Source organism: Callithrix jacchus, chromosome 11, assembly GCF_049354715.1.
Source record: "Callithrix jacchus isolate 240 chromosome 11, calJac240_pri, whole genome shotgun sequence".
Taxonomy (NCBI): Eukaryota; Metazoa; Chordata; class Mammalia; order Primates; family Cebidae; genus Callithrix; species Callithrix jacchus.
In genome coordinates, this window is record NC_133512.1 from 85,458,342 (window position 1) to 85,471,955 (window position 13,614).

General features: G+C 41.0%; 1 protein-coding gene and 1 pseudogene across 2 annotated transcripts in view; one reads left to right on the plus strand and one right to left on the minus strand.

Moving 5' to 3' along the window:
- Window positions 1-1,483: 1,483 nt before the first annotated feature.
- LOC118143878 (5S ribosomal RNA) lies at window positions 1,484-1,602 on the minus strand (annotated as a pseudogene).
- Window positions 1,603-3,876: 2,274 nt separating this feature from the next.
- Window positions 3,877-13,614, plus strand: part of MDFIC (MyoD family inhibitor domain containing) — an 88,814-nt gene continuing 79,076 nt past the window's right edge. Inside the window, exons 1-2 of one of the 2 annotated variants that reach the window (XM_009002727.5) lie at window positions 3,877-4,418; window positions 4,690-4,890. In XM_009002727.5, coding sequence (XP_009000975.1) covers window positions 4,797-4,890 — 94 coding nt within the window. In that variant the 5' untranslated portion in view covers window positions 3,877-4,418; window positions 4,690-4,796. The remainder of the gene's footprint in view (window positions 4,419-4,689; window positions 4,891-13,614) is intronic. The other variant, XM_035254186.3, reaches the window with a different exon arrangement.

Genomic DNA, 13,614 nt, shown 5'->3' on the forward strand with positions numbered 1-13,614 from the left:
GTTTGATGAATGTTTAATGGATGAATGATGAAGATTAAGTAGTCCATAAGGATGCTTTATAAATTCTTTTAATTAGTTCTTTATTTTATTTGCTTAGCTCATGTCAGACCGTTTTCACAATGTGTTCACATACTATTATATCATCATTAGTGTGTACATCACTAGGCAGGAATGGTTGTAAGGCACACTAGAATTTCAAAGGCAGGGGGTTTTGATCCAGGGCTAGGGCATTTAGTTCCACTGGCAGGCTGATACCGCTGGAGAATTTCTACCCACCCAGATTAAGATAGCATAAGACATGGCAAAATCTAGCTTAATAAAGACAACCCAGGGGAATCTGGGGTAGCAAGAGGAACACTGACAGTAGTAGCACTTATAAACAGTAGTGGTTCTCCAAGCCAGGCAGATAATGGTATTATGCCACTGGGAAGGATGTGGAGAAACACACAGGCCAGTAAGGACACATGTGGATTGAGTTCCAGGGCACAGCTGCATCTTAGGGCTTCTGCTTTTACTCTGCACACTAACCTTGGGCACTCTTACAAACTGCTAGTTAGTAAAGTGCCCTATATATGCTTATAATCCAGGCACATGTCCAGCAGCCTGTGTAGGACAGTTCCAATTAGCCCTTTCACACATACTGCATCATTTACATGATTAACTCAGCAGCTTTCCCCAAAACCAGCCTCTCCTGAAAGTTTCCATCTCTGTAGGTTGTATCACCACCATCTACCTAATTGCAGAAAGCTGGCAGTGTCTCTTAATTCCTCTAGCTTCCTCATTCTTGATCCCTATCTGCTTGGCTCTTCCAACATTAGCCCTTGCCTCCAGATCGGACTCCCTAGATCCACTCTGTCTTCCATACAATTTTATGCATAATACCAGAGTGGCTTTTATAAACAGTAACTTAGAATATATGTCTCCCCAAAGTTCATATGCTGAATCTTAATCACCAAGATGACGGTATTAGAAGGGGGGTCTGGGGAACTCTCGCGTGTATTTTTTTTTTTTTTCTTTTGAGACGGAGTATCGCTCTTGTTACCCAGGGTGGAGTGCAATGGCGCGACCTCGGCTCACCGCAACCTCCGCCTCCTGGGTTCAGGCAATTTTCCTGCCTCAGCCTCCTGAGTAGCTGGGATTACAGGCACGCGCCACCACGCCCAGCTAATTTTTTGAATTTTTAGTAGAGGCGGGGTTTCACCCTGTTGACCAGGATGGTCTCGACCTCTTGACCTCGTGATCCACCCACCTCGGCCTCCCAAAGTGCTGGGATTACAGGCGTGAGCCACCGCCCCCGGCCGTGTTTAGCTTTTGTTGTCAGAGTTGGAGTGGAGGGTAGTGGCCCACATAGCTCACAGTAACCTCCAACTCCTGGGCTTAAGTGATCCTCCTGCCTCATCCTCTAGAGTAGCTGGCTACAGGAGTATGCCACTATGCCCTGCTAATTTTTATTTAAATTTTCAAATTTTTTTATTTTTTTTAAAGCCTATGGCACTTGGTATTCCCAGGCGGTCTCCCATCCAAGTACTAACCACTCCCAACTCTGCTTAGCTTCCGAGATCAGATGAGATCGGGCGTGTTCAGGGTGGTATGGCCGTGGACAGCCCCGCTAATTTTTAAAAAACAATTGTGTCGAGGCCGGGTTTTTCTCTGTTGCCCTGGCTGGTCTTACAGTGCTGGCCTCAAAAGATCCTGCTTTTGTGTGAGCCACCACCACACCTGGCCTCTTGTGTCTTTTTTGTAAGGGCATTAATTCCACTCACGAGGGCTCCACTCTTATGACTTAATTACCTCCAAAGGCCCCACTTACTAATACTATGAGATTAGGAGCTAGGATTTCAGCATATGAATTTTGGGGAAACACAAACTTTCAGTTCTTGACACTGAGTACAACAATGAGAGATGAAGGTACTGGTGTGCTTGTCAGGAAACAACCTAAGCAGTCAGTTAGAACAAGCAACTTCAGCCAGGGATGTGGGAAATGGGAGGCATGGGGAACACTCAGGAGCCCACACTTCACTCCCGGCATATCAGTCACCAGGCTAATGGCATTAAGACCACCTCTAGGTCCCAGAGGAGGACCTGAGTTACCAAGGATGCAGGATAGTCTAGAAGACAGACAGACAGACCTGAGTTTTAATCCTAAGCAATTTACTTATAGGACCAGTGGAAGAATTCATTGAGATCATTTGTGTCAGATGCATAGCATGACAACCTGGTATTTTAATATTTGATATTACCCTTTTGATACAGTCATTATGGCAGGCTCAGCATTACCAATCAAATGCTTCTGTGTATAATGGTAATAATAGTTAATGCTTTTGAACACATTTTCCCTTATTTGACAGTCTTTCAAATGCTATAGGAGACCTACTTTACTTAGTGCTCATAAAGAAACCGTAAAGAATTTCATTTTTATATTATGAGACAACCAAGGCATAGAGTGGGTGACTAACTGCGCAAAGTCATAAGGCTGAACAAGGTACAGTACCTGAACACCTTGGTGATTCTACCTTACAGCTTCTCATTTGCTACTAATGTTATGTTAATTTTGTGTCTTCTCCATTAGTGTAATATTGAGAACTGTGTTAAATTAAATGAACAAATATTTCTCACTGATTATGATTTTCTAGAAGAAAGCTGTAAATTCTTTATATTCTTGGATCTTAACATCTTTGGGAGAGAATTTTAAAAATAGGGCAAGGAATGGTACAGGGATAAAACAGAATTTTCCCCAGCAGGTAAAGCTCCTTTGAGTGCAGGTGATGCTGCAGTGGACTCTCAGACATCCTAAATGTTTTTTCTGTAGTAGTGACGAAGTCATCTTCAGAATTGATCTGCTTCCTTCAAAGAGATTCCAAACAGTACAGGCTCCAAGACAAATTTTCAGGAGAGTTAATGCACTCAAATTCATACAACTTCTGAAATCTCCAAATGAAAAAAGAGTTATGGGTCATTGGGCAAGATGTCATTTGTCTTTTGGGGAAGTATGGTCTAAGTGACTGTCCTCAGAAACTTTGAAGGCTGGCTTTTTACAATCACTGAAATCAAGTTAGAATGCACTGTCTCTTCATACTGTAAGAAATAAATGTTTGAAATGAATTCGAATCAATTCCAATAGGCTTTCTTAAGAAATGAAATTTCTGGTATATTATTAATGATGCACCTAGAAAGTCAGTGAATCCAATGTACATTTTCTTCAATTTTGATAATGTTACTGTGATTCCTCGTTTGTCCTAGAGAGTTGAAGAATAAGTTCGTTCTAGCTTTTTATAAATGAATTCTGCATTTCACTCACAATGAAATAAAGAGCAAAAGTTATCTGAGTATATCATTAAAGTACTTTTTATCTGTAAATTACACTTGCTATTCTCGGCTCATCAGATTAAGCTACAATCAGAATGTCTCACTTATAAACGGAAAGTTGATCAGCTTTTTACTTCCGACCACAAGTTTATCTCCCCTCAGACAACACTGATCCAGTGAGGCATCAGCTTGCCATAGGCCAGGCTGGGGCCAGTTCCTGGGCATCCTCAAGGGTGCCAACCTTGTTTGCCTGGATGCCTTCAGTGGATTCGCGCAACTGCAACTGGTTTTACCTGATCAGGAATCCTGTTTGACGAAAGAATAATTTAGGAGCCAGAGATGAAGTGAGTAAACGTTCAACCGAGGGGTCAAGTTTTCAAATGCACACTTTCTCTATCCAGCCAGGAAAGCTCGATACTGTAACAGTGTTTTGGTTTTACTTGTCCACCCTAGGGTTTCCCTCAGGGTCTTCCCAAAGCCTCCGTCTGGAGGCTGGAGTAGGGAGAAGGAATGAGGTGACGTTTTGGGCGGGATAGGCGGACTTCTGGGTAGCCAGGGACCTGCCCATTCACTCCCTTTTCCCAGCCCAGGGAAGGCGAAGCGTGCGGGTGGGGAGCCCGCGCCAGCTCAGGCCGACTGTGGCCTCCTGACCCAGACAGCGCAGGGCGCGAGGGACCGCGCAGCCGAACCCAGGTCGCGCCGCCCCCAGCCTTGGGGCCGCCCGCCAAGAGTTCGAGGCCTCTCCGATCCGGAAGTGATGAAAAGGAGCAACAGAGGGAGAAGTGTTTCAGGAGTGTAGGAGTGGAAGGGGGGAAAGAGAGGCAGAGACGGGAAAGGCCCCATCGCTGGGGAGACGGCCGGAGTGAGCTGGCTGGAAAGAGGGGGCGGAGTGCGCCGAGTCAGAGCCGCCGCCGCTGCGGCAGTTACCGCCACTGCGGCGTCTAGGCAGAGCCGGAGGGAGGCGGGAGGGACCCGCAGGGGCCGCCGCCGCTGTCGTCAGGCCACCGGGGCGAATATGCGGCGGCTTCCGAAGCCTCGCTAACTTTCCCGGGCGGAAGAGGAGGAGGAGGAGGAAGAGGAAGGGGCTTGGAGCGATTGAGGGGGATGCGGAGGTAGGTGGTGGTCTCCTGGCAGGGAAGAGGAGGGGTCTGAGCCTCATCCCCGGCTTCTCCCAAACCCGCTCTCTCTTTCCAGCCCCTCCCCGCTGGGTCCGCCTCGGACCCCCGGGACCCCGCCGCTGTCAACTCACGCAGTTAGTTTCAAATCAAAACTTCCCGGGGTGGAGTTTGAGGGAGGGAAGTGAAGGGGGAGGGAACGTCCCGCAGGGGTGGTGTGCTCTTCTCTAAACACATTTTTTAATTTTTTTAAATTTTTTTCCTCCAGAAGCAGTCAGTGCCCTGCACCCAGCACCTCACAGCCCTTCCTCCGTGCGCCCCGCGGGGCGGCGAGCTAGGCGGCAGCGGCGTGGCGCGGGCTCTGCGGCGCGGCCCATGTCCGGCGCGGGTGAAGCCCTCGCTCCCCGGCCCGTGGGGCCGCAGCGCGCGGCCGAGGCGGGCGGCGGCCGGCTGGGCTCCCCAGCCCAGGGTGAGTGCGCGCTTGCAAGTTGCAAGCTTCTTTGTCCTTGTTGCATTTTTCAGTTTGCTCACACGTGTACAGATGGGGGTGGGGGGAGTGCTGTGAGGAGGGACTCCCACCTCGTAGTTGAGAACTTTTGCACAGTTCGCGTTACTCAAGCTAGTTCTCCAGGATCCTTGCCCTAGATCAACAACCGGATAAGAGGGCGGAATCCGTTGGCCCCTCCACTCCCACTTCCTCGGGTAGCGAAGAAACGGGATGGCAGGATTGCGTCCTTCTTAAGCCTGTGCGTGTTTGGGCCTAAGACTCAACGTGTAGGTTCTGAAGCGCTTCTCCTCTAGGTCTCTTCAGCAGATCCAGGACTGTCGCAGCTCTCTGAACAGGCATGCACTCTCTCCGTTTCATCTCTCTGTTTCTTGTTGGCTCCTCCACAATGCAGTTGATAATCCAGGTTTTGTGACCAATCTCTTTGGAATGGCTTATGCATGTTTTCAATAACTGGTTTGTTTTGAAATAAACAAGCTTTATAAGAAACACTTTCCAAGAATGAATTAGCTCCTTTGTGTTCTTCCAAAGTGTAAACACACACAGCCTATAAAATACTCTTGTGTCTGGGAAACTTCCATAACAAGCTTCTAAACGAGTTGAACAGTATCTTTCTTCTCTTGAAGGCAGTATACTTCAGGTTTCCATTGGTGACAGAGAGAAGGTTCTTAAACTTCTAATGCGTTTACTCTAAGGATGGTTTTGATCTAAAGAGTTCTGTCACTGATACAGCAGAACTAAGTAATTTTTCTGGTGCTCAAAAACCTACCATATACCCTTGATTTTAAGCATTATCTGATAGCTTTATTTCCCACTTGTAGTAGTAATGTAGTGAATTTGGGGGAGATTTTCTTAAGGCAGCAAAAATTGGGGAAGAAGTTAACTTTCCTTTTCCACAATAGGTAAAAGCAGAAAACATCAATGGTTAAATTAGAATGTTCTGGCACCCAGGGCTGTTAAACTGAATTATATTTATCACTGTTGTTTTTTTGCTTCTAAATGAGTGACTCAGTTTTCTAAACAGAGAAAATAAAAATGATTAACTGCAGAAAATCAGAGAACTAGAATGATAAACATGTGTTTTCGCAGAGGCAGCGCATGTTCTCCACATTGTACTGTCAGCACAATCATTTTCCTGTCTTTAGGCATGCCCTTAGTAGTCATATCACTCACTGATGCTCACGCTTGAGCTGCTAATCACTATTGTTAAACTAGGCTTATGTCAAAAGTCAACATCAAACACAAGAAAAACAGTTTGACTTGGAAATAGTTAATATCTACAATATCCAACTTTAATAGTTTGCATTTTTCAAATCAGCTGGGAGAACCTCAAGTGGTACTTTATGTATCTGTGATTTAAGATGCTGGATAATGTCATGTGATCTGACCTTAAGAAGCAGAATATCTAGAATGGCCTGAAGTAGCATGTTTGTTGGGTACAATACACGTATTATCAGTGTAGAAACTCTTGGGTTATATTTTACCTGAAAATTGCCTTAGCTTTACCAACATAGCTATATATGTTATCATTATTATTCGTTTAACTTTGATGTAAGTTAAATAGAGATCTTTTTAATTTTTTTTAAATAGGGATAAATTTAATTATAAATATAAAGTTGATTTTTGAAAAGAATCTGCAGAATCTTGAAGTACTATATCTTAAACAGGCAGATATCATAAGGTGTATTTAAATAAAGACATTTTTGGAGCACATTGGTAGAAGAAAGCTTCAAGGGAAGCTTGGTTAGATTGCTTTTATTGATAAAGACATTTGTGAAGAAGCTTTGCTCAAAGGCCACTCTACTACTCCAAAGCCCTTTCTCAAGTTCTTCTATCCTCTTGCTTTTGTCCTTGGATTTTTTTTATCATCTTTTCTGAGGAATAGCTTAATAATTCTCCAGTAGGAGATGACTGCTTAGTTAATAGAAACCTAATTTTTAAATTTTTTAAAGTCAGTAAGAAAATGGAATTTTGAATACAAATTAACAGAAAAAAATATTATTTCAGGAACATGAAGGATATGATCAAATCTATCTCTGCAAAGTTAAATATACACATTTAGGTAAATAATAACATTATAAGCTCTACATATATTACTATACTGTATTGTGACGAGCTATCCATACTCTTAACCAAAGGCATAGAACCTTAGAGTTGAAAGTAATTTTGGGGATTCTCTAATCTGAACTGCCCATCAAGTCTACAATCCCGTTCTACATCCTTTTAGGTTTTTTGTTAAAAACCTTAAGTGCTGATTCTAATATCAGCATTAACAATTAGAAAGGTTGTCCATATTAAGAACATTTTGCCCCTCCTTAAAATTTCTACCTTTTGTTGTGGTTCTGCAAGCTTTACTAGTGTTTTGAAAGCATTAAAAAGCATTACAGATCTTTCCCTTTGTGTTTTGAGAATAGTTACAGAGCAGGAACATAAGCTTACATGCTCTAGGCTGTAAGAGGGAACCAGGATATATATCAGACAGTGTGGAGCAATGGGAATTTTGGGAGACTGGAGAGCTCATGGGCCAGGAAACATTCCTCAGTTCCAGCTAATTGTTGGCATATAGGTTAGTATCTTCTGATAGTTCAAGTGACACTGGAAATCCAGATTTTTATGTATCATTTCTCTATTTTTAAGAATTGCAATTAATTAAACATAATTTTGTCCAGGCCAAACAAACCAACCACAACTCTAGGCTGGATGTGGTCTCTGAGCAGCTGATTTGTGATCTCCCTTATAGAAAGTAAACATGTAATTTAAAGCTATATTGCTATTTGTGACTACCTTGTGAAATACTGACTTACTTTCTCATATAAAGTATATACATGTCCTGATTGGTGAAAAGCCATTTGAATCAAACTTATTTTTCTTTTAAGACACAATGGATCTTGTTATTTGGTACCTCTGATTGCCATTTGTCCTATTTTGATTAAGCATTTTAAAATTTGTTATCAAACAGCATTAATGTAGATATTTGCCCTTCAGTGCAATAGTTACTAGAATTCCTATAATCAAAAGAAGCTTTGAATTAAGTGCTTCTTTCATAAGTTTGGGATTTGTAGCTAGAGGGGTCTTTAGAAGTAATTTAATCCAGCCTGTTCATTTTTTAGATAAAGATAAGGATGTCCAAAGAATTTAAGTGACTTGACCAAGGTCTCATATACAGTCAGTAGAAAGAAATCAGGGTAGAAGCACAAAATTAAAAACATAAATTATGTATCATTATGATAACAGCAGTTGAAGTAGAGAATCAGTTCAACTTTTTTATAGAGCTGGACACACTGACAATACGCTTCGGATGTTGTGAATCACTTGAGCTTGTGCCCGTCCCTGTATCTTTCCCCCAAACCCCACCGCATTGATTTGCCAAGACGTAGACTGTTGGACTCTGAGTGCTGGAATATGTTTTAATGTGATAATGTGTGATTTAATGCACTCTTCTCTCTCGGGAGAGTCCTGTGAGACTATTAGGCGGACTTTTCTTAGCAGGATGCAAAATGCCAGTGAAGTTAATTAAAAATAATCTAAAATAGAAGCTGGGGAGAAAATCAAGTTGAAATTACGCAGGAGGAGCTTTGACTTAGAAACTTAGCTGAGTTGTCAGTAGTTTATAGAGGCTAATCAGATTTTCTTTTTGGGAAACCAGTTTATTTCAATGTCTATAATGTGTGCTTGTACATATCTGTATTCTTCTATATTTATCATATTATTTTATCCTTTTGATTAAGTATGACATTTCACAAAATGCATCATCTTTGAACAGCTGCTATTCCTGGTTCTCTACTGGGGACAATTTTGCTCTTCAGGTGACATTTGACAATATCTAGAGGCATGTTTGGTGGTCATAAAAGGGGTGCTACTAGCATCTAGTGAGTGGAGTCAAGGGCACTTCTTAACATCCTGTAATGCATGAGTTATGACAGCCTTTACAAGAAGGAATCACCAATAATGTTGAGATTGAGAAATCCTGTTATTTTTGAGGCAATTGACATTTTTGGCTTCATTTGAGACTCATAGAATTAGGATATCTGGATGTAAGAGCCAAGAATCTGTATTTTAATCAAGCTGGAGGTGCTCCTTAACTCTAGTTGAGAATCATTGTTTTACAGGCTTCAGTCTCTATAAAGATGTGTTATATTGATAGTAGTCTTTTTTTTTTTTTTTTTGGAAAGGCTTCAGAAAGCTGTTTAAAAGTGCACCTTTTTGGCTGGGTACGGTCGCTCACATTTGTAATCCCAGCGCTTTGGGAGGCCAAGGCAGGTGGATCACGAGGTCAGGAGATCGAGACCATCCTGGCCAACATGGTGAAATCCCATCTCTACTAAAAATGCAAAAATTAGCTGGGCTTGGTGGTGGGTGCCTGTAATCCCAGCCACTTAGGAGGCTGAGGCAGGAGAATTGCTTGAACCCAGGAAGTGGAGGTTGCAGTGAGCTGAGATCTCACCGCTGCATTCTAGCCTGGGCTTGGGCAATGGTGTGAGACTCCGCCTCAAAAAAAAGTTCACCTTTTCAAGTTCAAAAGTTTAAATTGTTACCCTTCCATGTAAACTCATGGAGTATTACTCCATGTAATGCTCTCCAAAATCTTTATCATATGCTTCAATTCATGTTCAAAATACTGCTGCATAGTTACCCTCAGAAAAGCTTGTTTGTTTTCATAAGTATATGCACTATAACTCAAATATATTTTGAACATTATAAAAGAAATGCAAATGTAAAAAATAAAAGGATGAGGGAGTAAATAAACATAATTTTAACACTTTATTTCACTATCTCAGTAGATATTCTTGCCACCCTACACTTCGGAGACTCCGACCTATGGCAAAACAAGAAAAGAAGTCTCCAGTTTTCATGAGTTGTGTTCCATTGTAAATTGGACTTTTGGAAGCTGGAGTCTACTTTCTCATAGAAACAGAGTGATAAATTATATTCCCTAATAAATACCAAATGATTGTTAGGATTAAGTTTTATTAAATGTTGTTTGATTATAATGATAATTAGCAGAAAACATACTATTATAAAACTGGCAGCAAATATGAATAACAAAGAATAGAATAGAACTGAATAGAAACTGGTTTAAAACACTTTTTGAATACAGATGCTTGAGGAAGGACAGACTTAATTAGAAAAATACAGGGAGACATGTAGATTGGAAAGAGGATTGGGGAACATTTTCAATTTAGAAAATGAATCTTAGAACTTATACTTCTAGTTTTTTTTAATGTCTGAATGAACTAATGTACATTTTATGATTTTAGTTATACAAGTGGAGGGCTTATCAGCTGGACACATTCATTTCCCTTTGTTAAGAAAAAGAACCAAATGAATAAGAGAAGGATGTAACTAGGAAAGACCAAAAAAGGAGGAAGGAAGCAGTTAAAGAAGATATATCTGTAAGTTTAAGAAAGCATTTGGAGAAGTTGAACTGTTTGAGTTAAGATCTGTGAAAAAAAAAAAAGTCCTAAGGAATATCATGGTACATGCGGAGACTGTGGCTGGCATGTTAAGGATATCAGTGCCATAATAGAGGCACAAAGAAAGTGGGATGGCAGAACATGGGTGAGAGAACATGTTTCTAGTTGGGGATTTGGAAAAGCCTTAAGAAAAGTTTCGAATTGGGTTGGATCAGGAAGCCTAGTATTGCTGTAGGACTCAGCTCTGTGGAGATACATGGTAGCAACTAAGGCTTGAAGGAGATGGTTACAGAATATTGGGTACTTCACCAAGACCATCATATGGGCTGTATGAAGGGGCAGAGAACAAGATAGGCTAAAGTCAACTCCAGGAGGGCCCTGATTCTCTTGCTGAGGAACTTGCATGTGCCTTCTGTAGGAGTGGTGAACACTGAAGTTTCTTAAGAAGGAAAGGACGGGACCCACTGGTGTTTCTAGGAAAACTGTTCTGGTGACAGTTCATAGGATGATTTTGAAGGAAGCATCAAGAGTGGAGGCAGTGACTACAATAAGCCGACAAAAGATTACAGGACTTAAGGCAAAACCAGTAGGAGTAAAATTGAGGAAACTGATTTAAGAACAATAGCAAAAGTAGGATAGAGCTTTCTTAGCTGTGAGATCCCCGGAGGGTATAGATTTTTTTACTTATTCATCTTTGAAGCTCTTGAGACCAAGCACAGGGTCCACATTTTGATGAATTCATATAGTTGGATAAAATATATACGTGTGTGTGTGTGTGTGTGTGTGTGTGTGTATTTGAGATGGAATCTCACTCTAGCACCCAGGCTGGAGTATAGTGGCATGATCTCAGCTCCCTGCAACCTCCATCTCCCGGGTTCAAGCAATTGTCTTGTCTCAGCCTCCTGAGTAGCTAGGACTGCAAGTGCATGCCACCACACCCGGCTAATTTTTTGTAGTTTTAGTAGAGATGGGGTTTTACCATATTGGCCAGGCCGGTCTCTAACTCCTGAACTTGTGCCCGCCTTAGCCTCCCAAAGTGCTGGATTACAGGTGTGAACCACTGTGCCCAGCCAGTGGTTGGGTAAAATATTTTATATGGGAGATGGTGGAAAAGTAGAAATTTAAGGTAATTCATAATTTGCTTTGGAGCCTGAGTGGAAATCTAGGAGAAGCTATTGAGTCTTAGTCACAGGAGCATTAGATATTTGGTGGATACAAAAGATGAAAAGAGTGAGTTTTTTTTTAAGGAGAAACAAGATGCATGGAAGACTTCTGTTGCTTAGATGGGAGGACTGAACACACTGTGCACTAATGAGAAAAAAGTCAGAAGATAGGGAGAGATTGAAGATTAAAGGAGATAGCAGAAGAAGGAAGTGGTACAGTAGGTGTTTCTAAGGGAAAGATAAAAATTCTGGGAAGGAATGGGATGAAGAGACCAATCTTTGGAAAGTTGGGAATGTTCCTCTTTGAGATGGAGGTAAGAGAAAAGGATGGGTGATAATCTAGAGAAAATTTGATATGAGAAGGAATATCAAGGGCCTAGATCTCAGTAAAGTAAACGATAACGTGTTGAGAGCAACGGAGGTTAGGATGAATCAAGAAAATTCGAGATGTGTAGAAAAGATTTGGAAGAAGGAAAAATTAAAGAGGTAGTCAAACTGGGGCAAACAAAATGGCTGCTTGATAACACGAAGAGATCAACTAGGACTGAATGGCAGGAATTTTTAGTGGAAGTGATCAGCATGGTTGATCACCTTTCTCAGCGAGGAGCATGCAGGAGCTTGGGAAACAAAGCAAATAGAATGGATTTTGCAGTTAACATCGGATTGGAGGTTGGCAGGGTGGAAGTGATGAGAGGATGTCAAGGGAAGCTTATCACACAAGTGTGGGAAGAGTTTGTTTATATTAATTGGTCTTGTGTTCCAAGTTGGGAAGAGAATCCAAGAGCAATGCAATTGACAGGCTAAGACTTCTGGTGAGAAAAAAATATGGCTGTTGCTTTGTTTGGTCAGTTCACATACAAGGTTTTAATATATGTGATTGAGTGACCTTTCAGGGCTATGAGGGAAGCTGTGGAATTTTTGGGTGTGTAAAGCCTTTTCCTGTTTCTTTGAACCTTGTTTCCTGGATCTTGTTGAGATGATTTCATGGAAAGAAGGCTTAATAACAGTGTGCAATTATTTTACTGGATTATATTTTTATAATGATAAAAGGTTTGGGGATAATAAGGAAACATTAGTTGACACAATCTAAAGTTATGCCATTTGCACATACAAAGTTATTTAGAACAACAGCATATGAAACAGAAAAAATTCAACCAAATTATCTTTCTGAGATAATGTAAATATTCTCCTGTATAAAGGCAGAGGATAAATCAAGTGATTTCTGTATTTCTACTCCTAAAAGTCTTTATTCAGTTTTTATTAAGAGAAGATATTTTCTATTGACTAGATTGATTCTGGATTTTGGACATTTTAACTTCATTGATTCGTAAGAGTAGATCAAAAAAAGATGCTGCATCCCTTCTGTCTTAATCAGTGCTATGTTATATACTCCAGTATTTTGGATGCTTGATCTCTCTCTCTCTCTCTCTCTCTCTTTCTCTCTCTCTCTTCCCTTCCCCTTTTCTTTGTCCCTTTCCCTCTCTGTCTTGCCAGCAAAACTCTACTGAAGTTACTTAAACTTTTAATATCCTCTTTTTACATTAGCTTACATGTCCTGAAAGTGCAAAGCTTTTTAATCTTAAGTTTTTGAAATTGAGTTATATTTTAAGATTTGTTTTCTAATCACTTAGTGTTTGCTAAGTAGGAACTATGAAAAGAGTTATTTTAACATGAATTTAATTTCGTTTGTGGTTTTTACTTACAGTCTACTTCTGTTTTCAGGTTCACACCCACATGATCTCAAGTGAGATGATTCATATACATGTGCCTTTATGCCCAATTTTTGGTAGTTCCAGGAAAAAAGTCTGAAATTAATTTTTATGTTAGCACATATATTTTACTATTGAGAAATTTGAAGGGGAAAATACTGTCAACAAATATTTTTTCGGTGTGCCTACAAGGTACTGTGAAGATTAACAATGTATAGTTTTGCCCACAAGGAATGTGTCAGCGGGATGAGAGAGCATGAGATCCAAATGTTTACCAAATTAAATTGTAATCTCTTACTGAAATATCATTTCAAGATGAAAATAACAGCCATGTGACAGATTGATTTATGGCCAGTTGCCAACTGACTGGTATCATCCTGGAGCATGTCAATTTAGAGGTTG